Source organism: Epinephelus fuscoguttatus, linkage group LG7, assembly GCF_011397635.1.
Source record: "Epinephelus fuscoguttatus linkage group LG7, E.fuscoguttatus.final_Chr_v1".
Taxonomy (NCBI): domain Eukaryota; kingdom Metazoa; phylum Chordata; class Actinopteri; order Perciformes; family Serranidae; genus Epinephelus; species Epinephelus fuscoguttatus.
Window position 1 is genome coordinate 44,861,599 of NC_064758.1, and position 26,792 is coordinate 44,888,390.

Here is a 26,792-nt window from a genome sequence, read left to right on the forward strand (position 1 = left end):
CCTGTTACCAACACCATGCTCTGCTTCAGCCTCAGCTGCACACTGCGTGAGTACAGCGCAGTCTCACAACTGGAATAATGACTGTTTTGTTTGTATCTTTGAATCTAGATTAGATGAGATTTTGTCTTTCTTGTTGAAGAGGATGAGTACTTTCATTAAATCTGATTGTTACACACAGTATGAAATCTATCAGTGAAAAATATAAAATGCTGATGCTTTGCAGGTATAATGTTTACCATAGTCACCACCGTAGTTTAGCATTTGTTAAATCGCACTGAGCACAAAGTACAGCTGAGGGTGACGGGAATGTCATTAGTTCTGCAGGTATTAAATCATAAATCAAAGCACTGATGAAACAATTTGGAGCTGGTGATGGCGCTAGATGAAAAGTCAAAGAATCACCAAAGTCAGGAGGATTCATCCTCTGGGGAACCCCGTCATATTGTCATAGTTTCTATGTTGTTTCATGCCTCTGCTCTCCGGCCATGTTAACCTGCAGCTGTCTGCCTCTCTGTAAGCTTATTTGGTCAATGGATCTCTGAAGTCTTCCTGTCTGTATACAGGTCCTTCCCCTGTTGCCTCTCATGACACATTGCTTCAGAGATTAAAATGTTTCAGACTGTTAGATAGATAGATAAATCCTTTATTGATCCCGAAGGAAATTCACTGTTGACATATTTCACAGGACACTGGTTGGATTTACATAGAGGGAAAAAAAACAGTCTAACACACAGTTTGACAGTGATGTGTCTTTTTCAGTCTTGGCAGTGACCTTCCTGACAACAGGTAAATATCTGAGGGGATGTACAATGTTTACACATTTTCTACATACATGCCCCCAACACACACCTTCATATCTGTCTCTTCAGGTGTTTCCACAGAGAGTGTTATCACCTGTGATGACGGCTTCAGTGTTCAACGCCTCAGTTGTGGTAAAAATCAACACCAAAGTTTTCACAATGTGAATTTTACTGAATATTTTATGTCATTTTATGTTACTTCACACTTCTCCTCTCCACCTTAGAGGAGCATTTACTGCACCACGTCTGTCTGACAGCTTTAGTTAGTTTCAAATGACAGTTTTTAATCCTCTTCCTGTCCAGTAAAAAGCATGTATCTCCAGATGTCTTGATGTTGAATGTCTCTGATAAACTGAAGGATGAAGTGTTCCTTTATGTGTTGAGAGCAAAATAAACTCTTTAAAAACCCTCTTGGATCAGCTGGAAAACTCGTCAGAAAGCTGATAACAGGCTGTTTTTTTACTTCATAGAGATACATGGTTTTCCCAGGACAGCCACGCTACAAACATATGATGATCTTATAGAATATGATGCATCTCTGAGGGTAAAAATAACACATTAATGCAGCAGGAATAATAATCCAAAAACATCAGATGGCAAAGGAAACATTTTACTGCAACATACATACTTTCATTTAAAGTACTTGAACTATGTTTTGCTAACACATGCTTTGACTTGAGTGAGGTTTTGTAGTGGATATTTCAGTGTGCTGCTGTACCTTCACTGAAGGATATTAATTCTTGTTCCATCACTTAAATAAATATTTCTGTTGCAGCTGCAATAATCCGTCTTCCCATTACAAATAAATGTAATAATGTGATTGAAACAAGCAGATTGAAATAAATCTATTAATGACAGATTGCGACAGTTAGTTTGTACAGTTCACCTGAATGATAAATACTGTGACTCTGTCTGTGACAGACGCTGGAGTGATCAGTGTGCAGGCAGCTCTGTACGGACGTGCAGACACTGAGACCTGCAGCGAAGGAAAACCTCCACAACAGCTTTCCAACACAAAGTGCTCTCAGCAGGGCGTCGTGGACGTCCTCAAGAAAAGGTACACACCCCAACAAGTCTCAGATATTAGCCAGAGTTCCAACTGTATATAACTCACAGTATTCCTGTTTTGTACTGTCTGTTTTTTTTTTGTTTGTTTGTTTGTTTGTTTTTACTGTAGGTGTGATGGAAAGAAAGTGTGTGAACTGAACACAAAAATTGTCCGGACTTCTGATCCCTGCAGAGGCATCTTTAAATATTTGGAGACCAACTACACCTGCTTCCCTGCGGGTCAGTCAGTCATTACTGTGTGTGACTAATATGAGACGGTCTAAACGTCCACTCAGCCAGAATTTAAAACAGCAAAATTAGTCCACCAATCTGTTTTCAACATGGAGAGTAAATCCGTGCAAATGTTTTGCATTGAGTAAAAACTTTGGTGAACTTTGACACAAATTTGGACCATTGACCAACATGTCAGACAGTGAATTTATTTTTATTTATTTTGTAATTAATTCATCTTCTCCGTCTTTGATGGTAAGCAACCTGAGTTTTATGTACTATGCTGCCAGCAGAACCATGGAGGTGTGCTCTTGCATCGGTTGCATACCTGCAATGCATCGTGGGTAGGGCAGCAATGATTAGTCGACTAACAGATGACTAATTGACTATTAAAATAATCGGTGACTATTTTAGTAGTCGACTAATCGGTTTGAGTCATTTCTCAGAGAAAAGTACTATAAAAGTACCCCAAAATACTCTGTTATCTGAGGCCATGATCGCACAGAAAATATTTGATGCCACTAGTAAAAAACACTTACTGGGCCTTTTTTATTGTTGCCAGGCAACCACCCCATCCCTCCTTAACCTCACCTTTCTGTGTAACAATTTTCTTTTTTAATTTATCCTGCAGTAATCAGTGTGTAGCTGTTGCCATGTTGAGGCAGAGGGTGCTGTCTGTAGCTCTGGTTGAGGGTGAGAGGCTGTCAGCAGATAAACAGAGATCTGTGTGGGTACATGAGACCCTAAAAAAGAGGCTGGATCATGGGGAGTACCACCAGTTGGTCCAGGAGCTTCTCCTCCATCATGGACGTTTACAGGCAGATTTTAGGACAACTCAGGGGCAGTTTGACAACCTGCTGTCTATCACTGAGCCTAGCATAACGGATACGAATACTAACTACAGGGAGTCCATTGGTCCTGCCGAGTGATTGAGCACCACTAATTTCTCTATATTCTCTATACTATAAAGTTGTTGTTGTGATGACCAGAAAAGCTGCCTCCAGCTGCTGCAAGGCGTTCTGTGTGACTGGGGCCTTAGATGAACTTTAACACACAAATTTGTACAGTACAGCAGCAAACTGTCTTGACAGCATTAACCTTTGAGAGTTCAAAATGGAGGACGCTATCAACAGAGATTTCTCACAGGTGTGGCCACATGAAGCTGCTTTCAATCTTAGGGTGGCGCACCAAAACCAATAGCCATAACTGGATTTCAGGAATTCTATTATACTGTTATAGATATGCTTCAAAGAATCGTATACTGATATACTTTGGTTCTTATTTTACAGTTAATGTTACTCATTATCTGAAGTGTGTAGACCAATATCAGTACAGTCAACATTCTGAGCTCCACAAGAGTCCTGTTTTAATGTGTTATGTAAGGGATAATGTATGGGGGCACAATCCCCGCTGGAAAAGCAGCAATGTCTTGTTTAAAAAAAAAAAAAACACTATCCCCGCCAACAGGTCGCTCTTAAACCCCCATGTATGGAGCCTAAGAGGCATCCAGAAACCTAGAAAAGACTTACTAAAACACAGCTGTGCTTGTTGTTTTTGTGTCTCAGTGTTCTGCAGCTTGGCAAGCATCTTGCCTTATATACTACATCATTTTAGAAACGCTGACAGTACACAAATGAAACACGGTAAATGTAACATGTTTGTGGTTTGTTCGTGTTATGTCTAATCAGATTATGTTATTTCGGCAGTTCACCTTGTTATATGTGAGCACACTTCGGCACTCCTACATTGTGGTAAGATTAATTTTGTATAATTATATTTTCACTGTATTTCAACACTCAGTTAAATGTGTATCTGCTCATATTTTCTCCTTCCCTTTGAATTCTTCCAACTCGTTGTCCTATTTTTCTCAGATGTAGGTCAGGTCATATTTGTGTATGGTACTGATTATGGGCGCCGTGACCAAACAACATGCTCCCACCAACGACCTGCCTCTCAGCTCCAACAGATCGACTGCTCAAGTCCAACTAGAAAAGTGGCTGAAAGGTACAGCTTCATTCACTGTTGATTTGGACTCCAAGTTGAGGATTGTGGAAATCAAAATCATGGTTCTCATTAACTTACAACCTACAACCTGACAACAGCTGCACTGATTTATGATGCAATTACCATCCACATACAGTGGTGGAGGAAGTATTCCGATCCTTTACTTGAGTGAAAGTACTAATATCACATGGTAAAAATATAGTTACAAGTAAAAGTCCTCCATTGAAAATGTTACTTCAGTAAAAATAAGATTTATCAGAAAAATGTACTTAAATGCAGAAAAAAATTCTGGAACCAAGAAAATAAAAAGTTTAATTTATCACAGTTAGCTAACTGTTTTCAGTCGACTGATAAATTGACTGATTGTTCAGCTCCACTTGCATAAACTGTTAGGTAGGTTAATTCATGTCAAAACATATTTTAGAACCTCTTCATATGTTTTATATGAAAAAATCTTAATTTGTAAAATAACTAAAACTGTAAGATAAATGTAGCTGGAAAAAAAAGTAAAAAAAACACAAAAAAACAACAACAGCACATTATTTCCCTCTGAGATGTTCTGAAGTAGAAATCTGAGTGAAAAGAAGATATACAAGTACCTCAAATCTGAACAGTACTTCAGTAAATGTACTTAGTTACCTTCCACCACTGCCCAGATTTCATAAACCTCAGCCCACATCATTTAAGCCTGTATTCACCCACATCATTCTGCATCCACAGCTGTAATGGGAAAAACAGTTGTATTATCAGAGCGAGCAACTCAGTGTTTGGAGACCCCTGTGTCGGCACTTACAAGTACCTGGAGGTGGCTTACAGCTGTCAATGTAAGTACCTCAAAGGCCCTGTTGGGCTGATTCACTATGCTGAGGCTACTCTGTGGTACTAAGAAGATAATGGTTAAAAAAAAGAAACAGTAAAACAGAAAACGTTTTACATAATGTTGTAAGCAAACTACTGTGCTGCAAAAAAATAAAATAAAAGAAAGAGAAGAAAAGGCAGTCTTACATTTTGGGTTTGAATCTGTGAATTCAAAAGCATCCAGCCATTTAGTGAGGCCACATTTGTATTTAAAGGGGAACGACAATTTTAGCAGATGGGTAACAATTATTAAACAGTTTATCAGGAAGTAATATTAGTGAGATGTTTTCTAAATCCACTTGAATTATCATTCTAACATGAATGTTATCTGATATTTTGCAGATCCTGTCTGAACATATTGGAATCACAGTAATATCACAATGTTCTCTTGATGAGAAAGATTGACACCCAATCAACAAAATGTCTCAAGTGCAGTTAAACTAATCAAGTTTCATTTAATTGAATGGATGTAATGCACTCTGAATCACTCTGTGATGGAAATTGTAAAACAAATAAATTAATATGCATTAAAATATAAATATGGTATATTTTCATGTGGTTTAGTATTATATGTGTAAGAAGTGTGATTCAACCCAAATGCAGCACTCAGTCAGTGACAGTTGGTAATGACCTTTATATATACACAAGGTAACAGGAACATGAGCTGACAGTTCATTCTTTGGGCTCAGAGCCCACACACAGTCTCTGGGTTCAGGAGCCAGGGAATGGACTGGGCCGAACTCCGAAGGGAAACGAAGAAGTGAGTCCTTGGACCCGAACAATTCAGTCTGCTAGCAGGGAGAGGTAACAAAGAGCAGCTTACTGATGCCGTGGTTGAGAAAGGGAGGGGTCCAGAACCAGAAGAGCAGTCCAGCAAAGCAGCAGAGCCGATGAGGAATGAGCAGCAAAAGTAGTGGAAGACACACACACACACACACACACACACACACACACACACACACACACACAAGGCAGCATGTGGTGTCTCACAGCAGATAACTGACAAGCAAGTGGGAACACTCACGCTGAAACGTCGTGGCAGGAAAACACCACACAGCCACAGGCAGATGGATACCAGAGACGCTGAGGCAGAACTCGTGGTCAGGGACAGATGGCTGGTGAGTGTACCGGGAAACAGATGATGTAGACAGGTCAGAGGCTGGCAAGGTTGGAAACAGGAGATCAGGCAGGTAAGAAGTGCTGGAAATTCTTGCATGTGGGTGAAGAACAGTCTAGCAACGAGTGTGTGTCCTGGAGACGCAGGTGAGTGGAACGGGGGGATCAGGTGGGAGTGGCTGGCAGGTTGAGTGTAAAAACACAGGGAGAGCAGGGGAGTGGAATGCAGACTATGACAATATGATTAAACAATGGAATCTGCTTATACCTATAGTCAAACAAAAAAAAATAAGTGTTGGTTCTATGTCCTAAATGAGTCAAAGTCATATTAAAGTATGTCATGAAATTGTCATAGTATAGCATGTCAAAAAACGTCATGAATTTGTCATATTATAACATGTCTAAAATTGTCATAGTATGTCAAAAATGATCAATGTATAGTATGTCAAAATTTGTAATAGTTTAGTATGTCAAAAAATTATCAGAAAATTGTTTTAGTATACTATGTCATAAACCACCATAGTATAGTAAGTAAAAAAATTGTCATCGTATAGTATGTCAAAAAGTTATAAATATGTGAAAAAAATTGTCATAATAAGTGAAAAAACGGTCCTAGTATAGGATGTCCAAAATTATAATACTACAGTATGTCAAATTGTCATAAAATAACCTACTATGGTATATCGAAAAATTGCCATAGTAATGCTATACTAAATTCTCATAGTAATACTATGGCAATTTTTTGATATACTATAACATGAGAATTTCATGACTTTTTTTTGACATTCTATACTATGATAGTATAGAATGTCAAAAAATTTTGATAAAATTGTCATGATATAGTATTTCAAAAAGTTGTCAAAGTATAATATTTTTTAAAAAATTGTCATAATATAGTATGTCAAAAATTGACATGAAATTGTCATAGTATAGCATGTCAAAAAATTTGCATAGTATAGTATGTCAAAAAATTGTAAATGTATAGAATGTCAAAGAATTGCCATAGTATGCCAAAAAACTATCATAGTATAGTATGTTGAAAAATTGTCATAACATAGTGTGTCCATAAATTGTCACAGTATAGTATGTCAGAAAGACTGTCCGAGTATAGTATGTTGAAAAATTGTCATAGTACAGTATGTCGAAAAACTATCATAGTATAGTATATCAAAAAAATGGACATTGTATACTGTGTCAAGACAGTATACAGTGAAGAAGTAAGTACAGTAAAGAATATCAAAGAATTGCCATAGTATGTCAAAAAGACTGTCCTAGTATAGTATGTTGAAAAATTGTCATAGTATAGTATACTAGAAAATTGTCATAGTAAAGTATGTCAAAATATTGTCATAGTACAGTATGTCGAAAAATTGTCATACAACAAAAACAACTGCCTCAGTATAGTATGTTGAAAATTTGTCATAAAATTGTCATAATGTAATGTATGCCGAACAATTGTCATAGTATAGAATGTCAAAAGGATTCATAAAAATGTCTTAGTATAGTAAGTTGAAAAATTGTCATGTACAGTATGTCAAAAAATTGTCATAGCATACCATGTCAAAAAATTGTCATAGTATACAACGTCAAAAAATTGTCATAGTAAAGCATGTCGAAAAATTGTCATAGTATACGACGTCAAAAAATTGTCATAGTAAAGCATGTCGAAAAATTGTCATATTACAATATGTTGAAAAATTGTTATAGTATAGTATGTTGAAAATGTCGTAATATGGTATGTCGAAAAATTGTCATAGAATTTTTGTAACATGTCAAATCAACTGTCCTAGCACTCTGTCGAAAATTTGTCACAGTATAGAATGTAAAAAAAATCATGAAACTGTCATAGTATAGCATGTCAAAAATTGTCCTCATACAGTATGTTCAAATTGTGGTAGTGTAGAATGTCAAAAAATTGTCATAGTATAGTATGTCGAAAAAAAAACTGTCATAGTATGGAATGTAAAAAAAAAAAAAAATCATAAAATTGTCATAGTATAATATGTTGAAATTGTTGCAGTACAGAAAATCATAAAGTCATAAAATTGTCATACCATGTTAAAACAACTGTCCTAGTGTTGTAGGTTGAAAAATTGTCATAGTATAGTGTGTTGATGAATTGTCATAACATGTAATATATGTCAAAAAATTGTCATACTACAGAATGTCAAAAAAAAAAAAATCATAAAATTGTCATAGTATAGCATGTCAAAAATTGTAAAAGTATAGAATGTCAAAGAATTGCCCTAGTATGTAAAAAAAACCTGTCCTGGTATAGTATGTCAAAAAATTGGACAAATACACACAATGAAACAAGGCACAGATTTGATACCTCAGAAAATGGTGCTACATACTTTTTAAGGGTCAGTAGGGAAAGAAAAAAGAAAAAACTCAACTTCCACAGAGTTTTTTATTGGGTGGGGTCACAGTAGCAGCACAACACAGGACCACATTCAGGATCTTACATCATCGATATTCACAGCAAATCTTCAAAATAAATTAAACAGAAAAATAATTGTTTCACATTGAGGATATTTCAGTGCACATCAGTTGTGGAAAGCTTGCCTTAACAAATAAATAGTGTTCAAAAACTTAAAACAGTTACTTAAGCTCATGTTTGGATAAGACGAACATAAAGATTATTCACAAACAGCTGGAAATGTCTGACTTTTAATGCTGTATATTCATGCTCCTTTCAAACACCAGCGTATCTGAATTGTCCCTTTGTTCTTTGATCAAGAATAATGGACTGAGCTATATGTTATGAATATCATTTATCATCCATACAGAAAATATGATCCCTTCATTTAACTTATCTATTCACTGACACAATTGCAAACACACACACATACACAAATTAGTTTCACCAATAAATAGCATTTCTGAATTCATTTTTCAAAAGTTATTTCTGTCCCTTTATGTACAGTTATGTCCCTTTAATGAGGGTCATTTATCCAGTTTCTGTCATGTATTAGCATTAGGTTCAAAAAACCTATAAAGGCCATTTAACAGCACTCTAACCATCTGGATTTTTTTTTTTTTTAAAGACCTTCTTTCTTTCGCATTGTTTTGTTTATACATTAATGTTTGTCAGTGTGAGCAATTTACAGCTCCCATCTTTTTTTGGATTAGGACACAACTTGAAAAAGTGAAGTTCAAAATCTTTTCAGATGAATATTTTAAGTTAGAAGAGACTCTGAGGATTCTGGAAATGCCTTCCTAACAGGTTAAAGTGTTGTTAAACTACCTTCTGGGTGACGGCTGCTTCCCACTGTGACTACCATGTAATGCTGATACATGAGAAACACAAACTGGAGCTACCTGAAAACTCGATTCTTCAGTCTCAGGATTCACATGAAGTATAAACTGACACATATGCAGTGATGACTAAACCCTTATTCTGACAACACCACTAATCAGTCTGTATAATGCCCAACTACAGATGAACAGGAGCGGAATGTAATGGGTGAGGGTGGAAGCATTACAGTAAGAGAAGCGTTTGAGGAGGAGAAAGGCGGAAAGATGGATGCGTGAAGCCGGGTGTGTTACTCTGTTTGGGGCACGGAGATAGCAGGGCCCTTGGGGTCATCGAAGCGGTCCATGGTGCGGAGCTGCATGATCATGTGCAGGCCGTATGTGAGCACCAGGACCATGAGAAGACTGGTCATCAGCCCCATCCAGATACCAGGAGAGAAGAAGCCTGCACAGTCACTGGCGTACGAGAACTCGCTGCCGGTCAGGTTAAAGCCCTGGATCTGTGGAGGGAAAGGTAAAAAACATTATTTCTGTTTACAGCTGCAGATACTTCTTTGTCAACAAGCCTCAAATATTCACTTAAATCTCTTTACTTTTACAATCTGAAAAAAAAACTGCTCAAATATTTTAGACCAGAGTTACGAAGAGAAGATCGATACCGGTCCTGTCTGTACTGTAACTGTGGAGTAGGTATGTCACAACAGTGTTTTCCTCAGACTTAAAATCTATGTGTGGTGGTAGCTGACGGTGCAGGGTCATTATTTTTGTTTGTTATTTTACTCCTTTTTATCATCCTGTGTCTGCTCTCTAAATTCAGAGGTTTTTGCAGGTCTGTGAACGCAGCACAGGCAGAACTCTTCACGAGCTCTTTAATTCCTCAGCAGCAGTTTGTTGTGTTTGTGCCACTGCTTGATCAGAGCTGATCAGATGGTATCTGATAAGGTTGTTTAGTAAAATATATCATAAAATTGTCATAGTGCAATGTCGATTTTTTAAAAAAAAATTGTCATAGTATAGTATTGTAGGCCACCACAAAAAAACAGTGTGTGGGAAATCCCTTCACAATACCCAATCAATACCATGGCAAAAAAGCAAAATGAAAACAATTAATCTCACATACTTTAACATTCACTCCAATTAAAAATATTTCAATTAAATTCAATAAAATAGGTTATTGTGACATCCTTACTGTGGAGTTTGAGGTGGGAGTCCATTAGCCTAGCTTAGCATAATGACTGAAAGTAATAGCTAGCCTGGCCCTCTCACTTCAAGTTCAAAAATACACTGACCAACCGAACAGCACGTCTAAAGCTCCCAAAATGTTGAGCTAAAAAACTAAAATTTAGAATATTCATGGTGGAGCAGAGTTTTTCAAACAGTGAGGGGCCGGAGAGTTTTTCATTCTGAACAGACATGATACACATATTTTTAAATTCAGGGTGACGCACGCTTTCAGAGGATATCCTCATGTCTATAAAAGCCCATAAATCTGTTTAGAAGTTACAGACAAAAAGGAGGCTCCTCATAACTGCAGAACTGGCCTGAGAATCTTTGCTTTTTCAAGTTTTCTCCAGTGTCAGAGTAATAAAGTGATTATCGCCTGTATAAAGACAGGTACACTGCAAACTGGAACCACTAAAAACTGATTTGGAGTACTTTTAATTAGGGTGTAGCATTTCAAAAATTAATTAATATTAAAACCGTGTTTGGTTACCACACTTTGAAAAACTCACAGTGATACTGCTCATTGCCTGGAAAAGCAGCAGCAGTCCCTCAGACACAGGCACGCATGTGCAGTTTACAATGTTTGGCCTCTGAAAACATGGCAGAAGGCACCCGCACGGACAGTGCTCGGGAGACTTTTTCCCCCCTCTAAAAGGACAAAGTCTGAAGTCTGGACGTATTTTGGGTTTTATAAGGATGCTGAGGGGAAACTAACTGAAGATAGTCACCCTGTCTGCAGAAAAAGCAGGAAAAAAGTCTCCGCAAAGGGGGTGACACTTCAAATTTGATGAGCCATCTTCGTGACCACCACCCACGACTATACAGCGAGTGTTCGTGTGCCTGGTACACACTACACGACTTTTCTGCCAGTTCTGAAAGTCACTATGTCACATTACATGATTGTGGAGTCATAAAATCGTGCCGTGACTTGGCCGACAGACATGACACACTGCACGCTGGCACACACCAATTATCCCAGGTCGTCTTTCACAACATGTGTGTGATGTCATCAGGTTATTCTCGTCCTATTTTCATTACTTTTACTATTGTGTGAGTCACTGTGTCTGTTCATGTTCCAGCCGACATGTTGTTGGAGTAACGTAAAAAGCGCCAGCAGATGGCAGGAGCTACATTTGAAACATTCAAGCTACTGAATCCTCCACAGCAAGTTCCTACAAATGTTTCACAATAAAAGCCTATTTAGAAAATGGAGAGATTCTCTCAGCCGAGGTTATAAGGGGCTTTTAATATGAAACAAATTCAGGAAGTCTTGAGCCGCTATTTGTTAATGTTATTACTTTATGTCCGACCGTGAGGATGTGCCATTGTTTGCTAGCTTGATGCTAATGACAGTAACGTTAACGGGTTGACAAAGTGCCTCTGCTGTTTCACACCATCATTTCCCCCTTCTACTCTGTGTGGTAACATCCCTAGAGGAAATATTAAAAACGCTGGGGTGTTGTTGTCATACAGGTGTCTACGGCAGCAGATCGTTCTGTGTTTCTACTGGTCAAAGTGACGGCTGTGATGGGAGTAACCGTGAATGACATAAAGAGTCAAACATGCTAGACTTTCTGTTAGACAGGAAGTACGCTGTGCTCTTTATTCTATTTGTTTTTTTAAATCAAACTTGGTTAAATGATTTCAGTGTGTGTATAAGTACTTTTTGAACATTTTGAGCACATTTCAACAATACCGCAATAATAATGATAACCGTGATATGAAATTTTCATACCGTTACATCTCTACTTTAAATGGTGCCAAACAAATACAACAGTTAAGTCACTGAGTGGGGGCCACAGTATCATACTTTGAACACACCTGCAGCAGAAAATACAATTATTAAAAAAAAAAATAAAAAAAAAAAAAAAATCACTTTCTCACCTGAAAGTCTTCAAAAGAGACCCTCCACTGATTGGCTGGATCTTTAGAGGTGCGTGGGACGAGCAGGGGCCAGCGGAAGCTGGTGACAGACTCACAGCGGTACGAGTACTCAGCAGGGGCGTAAATGTTTCTGCTGCCGTTAAATGTGGCTTTGGTGCCGTCGTACTCCAGCTCCACAGCGTCCAGTGTGAACCAGCGGCGTGCAGATACCTTGTAGTGACGCTGGCTCATAGCAAAGCTGGTTACAAACACAGAGTTCAGAGGGTTAGTGAAGGATACACTGATCCATGTTTATCAGCATTAATGATTGATTCTGTTAAAAGCTTAAATCAAATCAAGGAGATTAAATACAGACTTATATGTAACAGAATGTATGCTGTGTGGACTCACATCAGTTTGAAGCTGCTGTGGCCGAGGACATTCTCATAATTAAGAACCAACCTGCAGAGGACCAAAAATGAAATAAGAACATTTCTGTGGATTTCATACAAAGACAAATTCAAGACTCTTAAGACCTTTTCAGAAATCCACTCTGATGTAAAATGAGACTGATTTTGGTGTTAACATAAATGTTAGTTGTATAGTGTTACAAGTCTTAGACGTGACAATAAATTATATCAAACATCCCATCATTTGTTTGCATTTGCTGTCTGAAGGCAGCTTGAGGCCAATGTATACGCATACATGCAGACAGGTGATGATTAAAAGGTAAAATCTGAATAGAGTGCAGAATCATAACGAGTGCTAGAGATGATACACTGTCTCATGGTGGTGCACTGATGTGAACAGGCAGGTTTTTACAACATTGCACAATGGACCGTTGACAATACTTTAACGTTTCAACTCGTCTCGTTGTGAATCTTTGGTCTGAACTTTTGCTTTAGAGCTGCAGACGACAGACGCTTACTGAACCTCTGCAAACAGCTCACCTCCAACAGGTAAACTTCTTTTACCTGTCCTGCTGTGTGACGGAAAAAGACATGCAGCAAAATAACATCGGACTTTAGCCGTGGATAAGCCCGCTGCTTTTAAACGTCATCACTCATGACAAGCCATCATCAGTTCCAGACACAAACCAAACCATGACTGTCGAAAGGGGTATTTGTATCTAGGAAGCTCAATATCACAAATCACAATTTGCGTCAGAAGGTTTTACAACATGCGACATCCCTCTGTTCTTGGACAGATAAGAAAATATATTATGTTTTATAGATACACTGAACTACCTTGATTTGGTTTTGTCACAGCTTGAGCCATGGAGTTTTGGGCTGACCCCCTCCCCAAAGGTAGATGGGGTCAGGTCATGTTCTTCCCAGCGACCACTCCGAAGGATGTGCACTGAAAGGCTTTTTGCCCATAGGAGGATGCAGGTTTCTTCTTCTTGCTGTAGAGAAAGAGAGAAAACAAGAAGCAGAGGGGAGAGATGGGAAGTCAAGGAAAATATGAATGAAAGGATAAATATGGTGTTGTTGCTTTTTTTGTTCCGTATTGTTAACAAATCTCACGACAGGACATAACCAACAATGTGGTAGTTTGTCTCTCAACGCTTTGATGCACTCTGAACAGCCCACTGGTTCCTACTGGAGATGTTAATGTTTAAAAAAAAAACACTGTAAACATATCATTTAAAAAAAGGTTTCTTAATTTCCTCAAACAGCTGATCACTGTAGTTTTTATTAAACAAACAAATAGGAAGAAATAGTGACTCTCTTGGGGACTATTTCCAGCGGTGGATTTATCCACATCTGATGCTCTACTGAGTGTCTGTGTCAACAGGACTGTGTGTGTGGGATCAAGTCAAAATAAACTACAATGTGTGTGACTTTGTTATGATGAAGAAACATGTCAGTGACACAGTGTGTCTCACTGATGTGTCTGGAGGAAGAAGAGAGACTGTATATACACACACAGTTCTTTTATGGTGAAACAAAAGCAACACTGAGCAGGAATCAAACGCACCAGACAGATGGAACAGTCATTTCACCTTAAACTCCACTGGACCATAGATCCCAGCCCTCTCCTTGATCCTGCGCTGCCTCTCCCTTTCTCTCTCCCGCTCCCGATATCCACCTCTGGCCTGCAGGAGAGAGCGTCCTCCACCCAGACCTGCTTCCATGGAGAGGGTCGCTGCCTCCTGCAAAGAGACAAGACGAAGACAGACAATCAAATCAGGAAACATAAATTAAACTGCTGTGCAGAACAACAGAGACACATTACTAATACATGCACTGTATTACAACATTATGAACACTGGGCATCATTCACCTCAAGTTCTTTCTTAAATTTGTTCTTAAGAAAGATTCGAAGAAAAGTCTGTGTTCCTCTCATGAACGGTCGGTGAATGAAGCTGAAAGCACACTGGCACCGCCTTGGTGCATCATGTGACACATGTCAAGTGTCACTCCAAGCACACACTGGATGCACTGAGCTGCAGCTCGTCAACAGATGACCATGCAAAGTTAAAACTACTTTAACTGACAGATCTGTACTTCCTCCGCCTCTGCAATACCTTAACATCATGTGTGGAGAGCCACTAATTAAACTTGATTTCTCACCTGAAGAGTCGATCTCCAGAGCTATGACTCCCCAGAAGTATCTTTTTTTTTGCCATAGTCTTTATAATGACCTGACTGTTGGTGGTTTAACTCAGGGTATTTCTCAACCTGAATAACAAGTCTCCCCTCATCTATTCTTTGTCAAACATGGGACACAGCAACAGCTACAGAGTCCACAGTGAGGAGAGGAGTCAAGCTGCCACAGGAGCAAAGAAGAAGAGCTGATACGGGAGCTGGTCTGTACAAGCAGAGAGTGAGTGGGGGAAAAATGTGCTTAATTCCAGGGGCGGTGAGACTGGAATTAGGACAGTGGTGTAAAGTGTCTCGGCCTTGAGACTCATTGACATAAAGACGGACTCACCCTTGATGGCTGCAGGGCTGTGTAAATGGCTGTGTATGGGACAGACTGAGTCTTCATGGTGCTCAACACCTGACCAATCACCTCATCTGGAAAACAACGTATTCATATGTGAGCAGATTATCACATGCCAAATAACTGACTGACTTTAATATAAAACCAACCTATAACTGTGGTTATTTATTTAATGTTTTCTCTTAGCATAGGTAAGAGTTTCTTATAAGTAAAATGTTATAAATGTCATTATCACTAATTTACATGTAGATATATTTAAGTTGGTGCATCGTTATCATGTTTATAATGCACCTTTCTTTTTTTGCTGTGAGTTGTACCTTCCTTTAAATATATTTTCTCAAAGGTTCATTTTGCAATTGCACTGTAAATTCATCACATTTAAATAAAACAAAAAAAAGGGGGTTTAATATTCCTCAGAGGAGTTACAGACTCACCGTTTCCACTGAGAATCTCTTTGGCAGACATCAGATCAGCTCTGCAACAGTCAGACAAGGCAACAATGAGACAACCACAAAAACACAAGTGAGGAATATTATGAGCACAACTCAAATCAAAGGAGTGAGTAAATAAAGTCCTTGCATCCCCTGAAGTGGATCTCATGCACAACAAGACATCTGCCTGTCAAGGTGTACTTGAGTTTCTGCGTTCATCTCTTTTCCTTTTCCTTTCTCTCTCCGTCTGACCACCGTAAACTGCACCACAGCTCCACCTCAGACTGGAATCATTTCTCTAGGAGAGGAAGGTGATTGTATTCTCACTAAGCTCAGTGATTTTAAGTGTGTATGTTTGGTTAATTTATAGTGCTGGGTGAGTTAAACCTTATGAAGCTTTGGAGCTTTCAAATGCAGCAGCAGCAGCAGCGGTGACATCTGGCAGTTTGTAAAAGTTTCAGCAGCCCTTCCAGACTGGAGCCGAAGCACAACAATACCTCTGTGATGTTAATGGTTTTAATCTTCAGTCTGTTCAATACAGGTTTGAGAAGCCTGTGTGTGTGTGTGTGTGTGTGTCAGCAGCGCAACACACGTCACGTGACAAGGACCAACCAATCACAGCTGGCAGATATCTTCCCCTTCTTCAGTAATTATCAGTCTGTGATAAATATGCAGGAGAAATTGATCATATTAGTGCAGAGCTGTCAGAGCGTCACATCTGTCCCACGGACAATAGACCTACACTCAAACAGTGCCTGGAAGAAGATCAGCTCTGCACGCAGGATTTCTGGTAAGGAGGCTATGATACAGTGCTGGTTATGGTCACCTAGCAACCTCAGACGCAACCTGCCTCAGCGCCCTTTAAAGTTGGCACAGAGTAGGCACATGAGTTGTGCCAAGCACCCAACCTCGTGGTTTTCTGGTAGTTTAGGACGCGGCATGTGTACGACCTCTTTTGGGGGTTACCTCATTTTTTTGATCTCTGACTTCTTCAGTCTCTCTTTTAAACTCTATGCTGACTAATTCTGAATGATGTTTGAGCGCTGCATGGATAGAGACAGTCGGTATTTGTGGCAGCCCGTCATTGCATCATCCCAGCAAATAAGCTAAAATTAGCACGTTCACCCAGGTGTCATATTTTCATCATTGCTGATCGAAGCAGATCAGAGCTGGAGAGGATAAATATCCGTGATTACTGCAGAGTCATTTGACCTGTGAGTGAATGCAGATTGTAACTTTTCCTGTTAAATAAAAAAGCCAGATGTTATGGGGTGTTAGTTGGTTTATGTGCAGTAGGGGGGGCTAAAGAGTGCCCTTCACAGGAGTTAATCAAGCTTTAGTATCATCTGCTCAGTAATACACCGATCAGCCAAAACATTAAAACCACTGACAGGTGAAGTGAATAACACTGGTCGTCGTGTTACAGTGCAAAGATCTGCTGGGAAACTGGGTCTTGGCATTCATGTGGATGCTACTTGACGTGCTCCACCCACTCGAACACCGTTGCAGACAAAGTAAACCCCCTCAAGGCAACAGCACTTATCGATGGCAGTGGCCCCCCAGCAAGACATTGCACCATGCCACATCACACAAACAGCTCAGGAATGACCCGAGGAACGTAACAAAGAGCTCAAGGTGTTGACCTGGCCTCCAAACACCCCAGATACCAATCTGATCGGACATTTGAGGGACATGCTGGTACCTCAGAGGTACCCCCGATCCATGGTGGGTGCTCCTTGGACTGGACTTGGCTCTGACCTGTTAAGGTATGGACACAGGACCTCTGGGCAGTGTCCCTTAGTGTCTGGCACCAGGGCATGAGCTTCAGATCTTTGGAGTCCTATGGGTTGTGAGGTGGGGTACCAACATGTCCCACAGATGTTTGATCAGATGGGAATTTGGGGAATTTGGATGCCAGGTCGATGCCTTGAGCTCTTTCTCAGGTTCCTCAGACCATTCCTGAGCAGTATTTGTGGTGTGGCATGGTGTATTGTCCTGCTGGCGAGTGCCGTTGCCATAATGGGGGGTGCCTGGTCAGCATTGGTGTTTAGGTGGGTGGAGTGTGTCAGGTGGCATTCACACAAATGTCAGAACCCAAGGTTTCCCCACAGAACACTGCATTGTAACAATATGATCAGTGTTGTTCACTTCACCTGTCAGTGGTTTTAATGTTTTGGCTGATCAGTGTAGTTCACCCCAGCAGCCACATTTACCGGCTGAAATCAGTATTCAGTTATTACTGTTTCTCTCTGGTCATCAGTGTACATACCCGATGCCATACGGCAGCCTGAACACCAGCAGGGCGGGTGAGGAGGCGTTGAGTCTCAGCTGACTCAGTGTCTCAGGGTCCATGTACAGAGGGGATGTGTCCAACTGGTCCTGCAGCTGACCAATCACTGCGTTGGAAGCCGGCCAAGACACAGCGGGTAACACCAGAGGAGAGGACGAGGATGTCAGAGCACTCTGCAGCACACCAGAGACCATAACACAAATAAAGTCAGAACCCATATCACACTAAACGCAAAAAAAAAGACCTAAGCGCAGCGGCGACAACTAATGCTGGTTTTTAGACTGCAAGATATCAGCCTGATTATAGCCTTATACAGCCGCTGTATGGCGTTGGCTCGGATCGTGAATGACAATGAGTGTCGTCATTTCAAACCCAACACTTCCTGTATCTGTTTCAAATTAAAAGCCCCTTATCATTTCAGCTGAGAGAATTCCTTCATTCCCTAAAAAGGCTTTTATTGTGAAACACTTGCAGGAACTTGTTGTGGAGGATTCAGTGACTTGCAGAGTTTTCATGCGGTACATCAAATGTAGCTCCGCCCATCTACTGACACTTCTGAACCCAGCATAAATAAGCAATGCACCACACACATAAGATAAGGACATACTGAATAAATAATTAAGTAAATACAGCAACCAAAACAAGAAACAAATGAGAAGGTTCAGTCGTCACAACCAGGCAGGAGGTCAGAGATTCAGTATAGTGTAGGAGATGTCTCCATGTCTTTAAGGAACCCTTGATGAAAAATCGAAGTTTCTCCAGTCTTATGGACAACAAATATCTTTCACCCACTGACTGTGAGTTGAAGGTTGAGCTTGCTTCCATATAAGAAGAATAAGTCACCTTGCCAACAGGGTGGTGAAGGCCAGAACATGGTGCATGCCTTTTAAAAATTATTGGATTATAGAGGGACTCCGAACAAAACCAAGAGACAGCCAGACACAACAGCAGCGTCATACCCAGTTTTATCTGAGTTAAAAGATTTCAGGTCAGAATGTATTAAGTTTCGGTCAAGAACAGAGCATGCGAGTGTGACTGGCTGGAGACTGCCAGCACCTACTACATGAGTCCGTTAAATAAGGATAAATCCCAGCAGGCTGTGCATTATTGTAATAGACAACTAAGAAATTTAGATTCTGTATGAAATGGCTTATTTGGATGAATCAGAGCAGGTGCAACTCAGACAAGTGTAAAAGATAACAGGACTTGAAAGATTACACTGATTTACACAGTAGTCAGTAAAATCATCATCTTACCTCCAGGTTGGGAAAAACACTGTCCTGCTTGTTTCCAAAAGCCCCTCCATACATGGTGAAGTCCTCAATACTCATCTGAGGAGGAGACAAGAAAGGACAAAAAGCAAGTAACAATTACACACAAAGAAAGTAGAAACTCACAGTTACAATGAAAAGTTGAAGTGATAGATAGATAGATAGATAGATAGATAGATAGATAGATAGATAGATAGATAGATATGAAATGTAAGTAAACCTGTGAGTACATTTGCACATTAAAAACCTTGGTACTAAAATAATTCATGAACCCAGTGGATTTGCTCGTAGGCACATGTGTATGTTCATGAATGCCAAAAACTCTAAGTAGCTGCCTTGTCAAAATAAATCAAAACCTTAATTTGAAAGGACAGACACAGGAAGTGTCCACGCTCAGCAGTCAGACAGGAGAAAGGTTACAAACCAATCACAGCCAACAGATATCTTTCCCGTCTTCTGTAAATATTCAGTTTCAATTTTTCAGGGTTTCACACACATTCATTTATTTGTGGCAGCCCACCATGATTAGACATCTGACACCACGTTTTGAGTTTCTATTTTCGGAGCTGAATCGGTCATTAGGAGCGCTGTCGGAGTATATGTATCGTTCGGATACTGCGCCACACACCCTTGCAGCGCAGACTGCACTCTGGGCACAGACGGAGCAGCGAAAGTGAAACTTAACTGTTCATTGCATTGGGTCTAAAAGTGTGCCTCTGTAGCAGCTGCTCCTTGCCTGGACCGGAGACACGGAATAAATGAGGGATGATTGCCATCCCCCATCCAAGTGTTTCAGTGACTCAGCACAGTGACAGGATTGTGCTTCCTCAAGCTCAATTAGCTATTGATCAGTAGTAACTGTCACCAGCATTGTTTAATCTCAGTGTGCGTCTTCGATAACCTGCTACACAACAGCTTCTCTGCATTTTCCTGTTTCTCTCCTGATGTGTCAGCATGTTTTGTTCCCCAAAAGGGGAGCAAGGCCTTGGCAATGCCGCCATGAAGCGTTGCCAGTCTGGTCATTAATGAACATTCACTCAATTCCAAACCATTTCCAGGCCTGGAAAACTGTTTTTCTTATTTCATAACTTTTCCAGGAATTCCATGACCTTGGGAACCCTAAAATAATGTATAAAATCTATGTAAATGCTGGTGATTCAAAATAAAACATTAAAAATATATTTGTGTGTGTGTGTGTACCTTGTCCTGGAGAAACAGCACTATATTTCTTGGGCCCACATTCAGAGCTTTCTCCAGGTAAGAGGCCAGCTGCTGTTGCCCAACGATGTGACCTGCTGTAGGAGGGGACTGACTGGGCAGAGAGATCCTGGAGGAGCGGTGGAACAAGTATTCAGATTATTTACTGAAGTAAAAGCAACCCTATAGCACATGTACAGGACATGTCTCCAATACCTTAAAAGGCAAAAGTATCCATTATGCAGCTGTTGTATTATTTGCTGCTTAAACCTGTAGAAAACATTTTAACAGTTTGATTTTGGCTGAATTTTAAATGACATGTAGAATGATGTGATGTTGATAAAATATCTGTCAGAAATTTGAGAGTCCAACAATGATTTCTGTTTGTACAGTTTCTGGCTGTGATTAATTGTGTAATTATGGGCATGTTTTCTTTAAACATCTCCGAAATGTCTAAAGACAGATTTTGAAAGAGAGATTTTTAAAGAAAAAAGGTTTTATTTAAAAAAAATAAATAAAAATGTGCCTACATTTTTAAAGAAGTGTTTGTAAAAATAGATTTTTAACTAAAACATGTTTTCTATAAGAATCGCCTACATTCTTCAAAAAAAAAAAAAAAAAGAATTTAAACAAAGTTCAATGTTCAAAGTTCAAAGAAATCCTGGAGTTGAAAAAAGCCTCAGTTTTCCACTCTTGACGTGCATGCTGGTTAGTTTGTGCAAATGGTTTATTTTGGGCCAAATTTTAAGTGAGATGAGAATTAAGTGATTTTTTTCCCCCCAACAGTATCTGATCTGAGTCATAAATTACAGGTTGAGGATTAGTGCGACACAATACACTTAAGTTTAAGAACACGTTATATTAATGTACAAATTTTTATCGTATCCTCGGGTACTTCCACCCTGTGGGCTAAGTTTGTCCTCTCCAGATAACACATGGAGGGACCCTAGATGTCGTGAAAGAGTAATTACCCCTGATAGTAAATGTAATTCTTTTCTGAGCTGTTGATAGTTCAGAAATCCATTTACCAATACTCAGCCTACTGACTTTCCTCTATGACTAAGCAAAAACTCTTTTAGCCAATAACAGGCCCATTAAAATATTGTTTTCTCCTTCTAATGTTGTGATTGGCTGGATACAAACCTTATATAAAAGCTCTGGAGCTAAAGGTATTTGTATGGATAATATGTCCTGGATCTCTCAGAACTTTTTTTTTTTTTTTTTTGAGTCCACTGCCATAAACAGTGAAACAGTGTACCTATTTCACTTCCACATGTGATACATAAATCAGGTATAACATTTATTTGAGCATTTATGTTTTGCATTTATTGAGCTTTCCTGTGGTTACACTGCAGTAATTTAAGACGTGTGTTGACTGCTTGTGATTGTGCTTTAGTACATGGCCTCTCCCTGTCTTAAATTTTGATGTTTTCATGTGGGTCCTTTCATGTGGGTCCTCTCTCCAGACTCTCTGGCGCATTTGTCACACAAGACGTGTCCGAGGACCGTCAGAAATTTGAAAATCTAACAATAATTTCTGTTTTCACAGCTTCTGGCTGTGATAAATGGTTTCATTTCTGCATTTTCTTTACTTTTAAATCAACACTAAAAAATGACTACCTTTTAAATTTGCATGCTTCTCCCCTAACACAAGACTAAAAAAAAAAAAAAAAAAACATTAGTCATGGAGCCAGTGCTCCATAGCCCTGATAAGTAACGAACAGTCCCTTATCAGTCTTATCTCTCCGTCAATAAACGGCTTGTCTGATAAAAGGTGGCACCTGACAAACATTCGTGAGGATTAAATTACAGGAAATTCTCATGTTACGCTTCCTTAATTTAATTATTTTAAACTCTTACACAAACCGCTGTTCAGTCTGTAGTCTTTATTCAAATGTTAATAAACCAGCAGTCTTATGAGGGTAATGGCTTCCATCCTGACAGCATCACCTGACACCCAGCTAACTGTTAGCTTGACGGGAATAACCCGCTAACGTTAGCCGGTTATACCGCCTTCGTGGGACGAAAGAAAACAAACAAATTGAGCAGGACTCACCCTTCGCTGGTCCACAGAATAAGTGGCACCTGCTCATCGCAATTCCCCGTTTTTAATATGTTTAATACACCGAGAAAAACGGTCAAACACGCAGAGATGCGGCTGAGCTGCAGCGTCCCTACCGTCGCCATCTTTAAAATCTCAAACAGCAGGTGACGTCGAGCGAGGTCACGTGACATGTTGTCATGAAGAAGAAGAAGAAGAAGAAGAAGAAGAAGAAGAAGAAGAAGTAGAAGAAGAAGACGCTCCTGCAGCATTCAGTGTTATTTCACTAGATTTTATAAGAAACCTCATGAACCTGCTGGGTACATTTCATACAAGTACAGATAAATACATTTTAAAAATCCTCCTGTTTAATTTTTTCTTATAGATTTTTTTAAAAAATATTATTTATCAATATTAATTATGATATAATAATTATAATGATGGTATTAATAATAATAATAGTTGTCGTTGTTGTTATTGGTATTGATATTAATATAATTTATTAATATAAACATTTTTATACATTTAACTAATTATTAATTCAACTTGAATTAGTCTGCAAGAAAAGTATATTGACAATTTATTGTCAACTTTCACCTGTATTTTTGAGTTCTGCTCTCTGTGATGTCTGACTTTTTAATCATTCTGTTCAAAAAAGTTGAATTAAGGACATATGTGCATATAAAACAGAAGTTTGGCCCTAAACCATCTGTAACATCCCATTTAGAAACCAAAGATCTTAGGTTGCGACCTCTGGACACTGAGATCAGGCGATTCAACACTATTTAGAAGGAAAACAGAATATGTGAGCTGTGTGATTTGGGTGAAGTTTGAAAGTGAGAAAGCTGAGCCGGAAAGCAAAGCTCTCCATTTACTGGTCCATCTATGTCCCAACCAGGGCCGGAGTGGGACTCATTTTCAGCCCTGAAGTTTCATGCCTCAGACTGGCCCACTTTAGATCACGACCTATTATAACCTTACATGTTAAGTCTACAATAGCACACTGTTCTCGAAAGCCTTGTAATTCAGTGTGTGGTTTTTTTTTTTGTTTGTTTGTTTTTTTTAAATATTTCCACTTCAGTGCAAGTAAGGGTTGCTTCACAATGTAGATTTATTTCAACATGAGTGCATATCTCCAACATTATTCTTAACAACACAACATCCTTTTCAACAATATCAGAATCTATATTCTGTTCAAATAAGTAGTACCCACTCTGGACATGTGGGCTCACGGCTGGTGCTTGGGGCTGGATCTTGCTTCTGAGGGACTACAAGACAAAGTTTCCCAGTTATGTGGCGTTGCATCATACTATTATTTTATATATGTATACATATATACAGTACAGGCCAAAAGTTTGGACACACCTTCTCATTCAATGCGTTTTCTTTATTTTCATGACTATTTACATTGTAGATTTTCACTGAAGGCATCAAAACTATGAATGAACACGTGGAGTTATGTACTTAACAAAAAAAAGGTGAAATAACTGAAAACATGTTTTATATTCTAGTTTCTTCAAAATAGCCACCCTTTGCTCTGATTACTGCTTTGCACACTCTTGGCATTCTCTCCATGAGCTTCAAGAGGTAGTCACCTGAAATGGTTTCCACTTCACAGGTGTGCCTTATCAGGGTTAATTAGTGGAATTTCTTGCTTTATCAATGGGGTTGGGACCATCAGTTGTGTTGTGCAGAAGTCAGGTTAATACACAGCCGACAGCCCTATTGGACAACTGTTAAAATTCATATTATGGCAAGAACCAATCAGCTAACTAAAGAAAAACGAGTGGCCATCATTACTTTAAGAAATGAAGGTCAGTCAGTCCGGAAAATTGCAAAAACTTTAAATGTGTCCCCAAGTGGAGTCGCAAAACCATCAAGCGCTACAACGAAACTGGCACACATGAGGACCGACCAGGAAAGGAAGACCAAGAGTCACCTCTGCTTCTGAGGATAAGTTCATCCGAGTCACCAGCCTCAGAAATCGCAAGTTAACAGCAGCTCAGATCAGAGAGCAGATGAATGCCACACAGAGTTCTAGCAGCAGACCCATCTCTAGAACAACTGTTAAGAGGAGACTGCGCGAATCAGGCCTTCATGGTCAAATAGCTGCTAGGAAACCACTGCTAAGGAGAGGCAACAAGCAGAAGAGATTTGTTTGGGCCAAGAAACACAAGGAATGGACATTAGACCAGTGGAAATCTGTGCTTTGGTCTGATGAGTCCAAATTTGAGATCTTTGCTTCCAACCGCCGTGTCTTTGTGAGACGCAGAAAAGGTGAACGGATGGATTCCACATGCCTGGTTCCCACTGTGAAGCATGGAGGAGGAGGTGTGATGGTGTGGGGGTGTTTTGCTGGTGACACTGTTGGGGATTTATTCAAAATTGAAGGCACACTGAACCAGCATGGCTACCACAGCATCCTGCAGCGACATGCCATCCCATCCGGTTTGCGTTTAGTTGGACGATCATTTATTTTTCAACAGGACAATGACCCCAAACACACCTCCAGGCTGTGTAAGGGCTATTTGACCAAGAAGGAGAGTGATGGAGTGCTGCGGCAGATGACCTGGCCTCCACAGTCACCGGGCCTGAACCCAATCGAGATGGTTTGGGGTGAGCTGGACCGCAGAGTGAAGGCAAAGGGGCCAACAAGTGCTAAACACCTCTGGGAACTCCTTCAAGACTGTTGGAAAACCATTTCAGGTGACTACCTCTTGAAGCTCATGGAGAGAATGCCAAGAGTGTGCAAAGCAGTAATCAGAGCAAAGGGTGGCTATTTTGAAGAAACTAGAATATAAAACATGTTTTCAGTTATTTCACCTTTTTTTGTTAAGTACATAACTCCACATGTGTTCATTCATAGTTTTGATGCCTTCAGTGAGAATCTACAATGTAAATAGTCATGAAAATAAAGAAAACGCATTGAATGAGAAGGTGTGTCCAAACTTTTGGCCTGTACTGTATATATATATATATATATACACACGTTATATTTTATGTTACAACGCCACACACAATTCATTGACTTGATGATTAATTAACTTGAATGGTGGTGGTTGGAGATGTATGCTCCGTGGAGCCATTGTCTCGACCTTGGGTGCTGCAGAGACTTCGGAGTTCTCCGTCCACTCTTCTGATGAGGAGGCGTGTCGGTAGTCAATTCCACAAATCGTTGGAGATGTGCGCGTAGTCAGACCGCCACTGCAGAGCACCGCGGAGCTGGTGGCTCCACCTCACACGGTGCCAGTGAAGGCGGCCCAGGGATAGCAGTAGCAGCATACGTGATACCCAGTGCCATGACTGAAAACCGGCCCAATAGAAAAAAATAATGGAACACCGGCCCTTGCAGCCCAAACATCAGACCGGCCCGCCGGGAATTGTCCTGGTCCTCCTGATTAGCCACTCTGGGCCTGGTCCTAACCTTCACCTACGGTCATGAGCTTAGAATGAGATCCCCAATACAATGGCATGAAATGAGTTTCCTCTGAGTGGGGTCTGGGCTAAGCCTTAGAGATAGGGGGAGGAGCTTGAAGCTATATGTTGACAGGGGTCAGTTGAGGTGGTTTAGGCATCTGATCAGGATCCTCCTGGGCACCTCCTGTTATAGGTGTTTTGGGCACGTCCCACTGGTAGGAGGTCCCGGGGCCCATCCAGAACATGCTGGTGGGATTACATATCTCATCTGGCCTGGGAACGCCTTGGGGTCCTCCAGGAGGAGCTGGAGAGTGTCACCACAGAGAAGGGCATCTGGGGTGCTTTGCTCATTCTTCTGCCCCCATGAGCCGGCTTCAGATAAGTGGTTGAAAATGGGTGGATGGATGGATGGATGGATGGATGGAAAGTGAGTCCCATTTTCTTTTATATTGTACATATGATGATTTAAGAGTTTATATTCTATGAAATGGCTTGTGTAAACGTTGACATTTTCTGGTGCTCAGATGATCTAAAGCTGGAGTGGTTGTTTAATATCAATGTGTTTGAGTTTGCTAATTTTGTCACCAAAGCCTGGAAGAGAAGGCAAGAAAGTCTGTCTAATGAGTATTTCTTTTGATTTTTTTTTTTTTTTTTCAGTTTTACACAGTAAATGCCTTTGTGAGTGATTCACGTCATCAACTCATGCATTGAGTAACATTACAAGTTAACATTCCACCTTAAAAGTTGCCGGCAGTCGGCCCAGTGAATGAAGTTTTTTTTTTTGTCAGACTGCAGCTG

At 39.9% G+C, this 26,792-nt stretch overlaps 2 protein-coding genes across 2 annotated transcripts; one reads left to right on the top strand and one right to left on the bottom strand.

Moving 5' to 3' along the window:
* On the top strand, positions 1–5,375 carry LOC125891227 (L-rhamnose-binding lectin SML-like). The gene is made up of 9 exons (XM_049580298.1): positions 1–46; positions 760–786; positions 870–932; positions 1,722–1,857; positions 1,978–2,087; positions 3,785–3,829; positions 3,950–4,082; positions 4,803–4,906; positions 5,283–5,375. The coding sequence occupies exons 1-9, from the start codon at positions 16–18 to the stop codon at positions 5,291–5,293; spliced, it is 660 nt and encodes a 219-aa protein (XP_049436255.1). The 5' UTR covers positions 1–15; the 3' UTR covers positions 5,294–5,375.
* Positions 5,376–8,447: 3,072 nt separating this feature from the next.
* atp6ap1a (ATPase H+ transporting accessory protein 1a) lies at positions 8,448–22,761 on the bottom strand. Its single transcript, XM_049580285.1, has 11 exons — positions 22,593–22,761; positions 20,540–20,666; positions 19,325–19,399; positions 18,048–18,241; positions 15,782–15,822; positions 15,336–15,421; positions 14,404–14,553; positions 13,646–13,803; positions 12,810–12,860; positions 12,420–12,657; positions 8,448–9,811 (listed from the first exon to the last, which is right to left on the bottom strand). Exons 1-11 carry the CDS (start codon positions 22,721–22,723, stop codon positions 9,602–9,604), a joined length of 1,461 nt encoding a protein of 486 aa, XP_049436242.1. The 5' UTR covers positions 22,724–22,761; the 3' UTR covers positions 8,448–9,601.
* Positions 22,762–26,792: the final 4,031 nt, after the last annotated feature.

Excerpts from the sequence above, each read along its gene's own strand:
- LOC125891227 (XM_049580298.1), top strand. The coding sequence starts at position 16 with ATGCTCTGCTTCAGCCTCAGCTGCACACTGC. Across the intron at positions 47-759 it reads CAGCCTCAGCTGCACACTGC|TCTTGGCAGTGACCTTCCTG; the intron begins GTGAGTACAGCG and ends TGTCTTTTTCAG. Across the intron at positions 2,088-3,784 it reads CTACACCTGCTTCCCTGCGG|TTCACCTTGTTATATGTGAG; the intron begins GTCAGTCAGTCA and ends TTATTTCGGCAG.
- atp6ap1a (XM_049580285.1), bottom strand. The coding sequence starts at position 22,723 with ATGGCGACGGTAGGGACGCTGCAGCTCAGCCGCATCTCTGCGTGTTTG. Across the intron at positions 19,400-20,539 it reads TGCTGTTTCTCCAGGACAAG|ATGAGTATTGAGGACTTCAC; the intron begins GTACACACACAC and ends TCTCCTCCTCAG. Across the intron at positions 12,861-13,645 it reads TGTGACAAAACCAAATCAAG|GTTGGTTCTTAATTATGAGA; the intron begins GTAGTTCAGTGT and ends GGTCCTCTGCAG.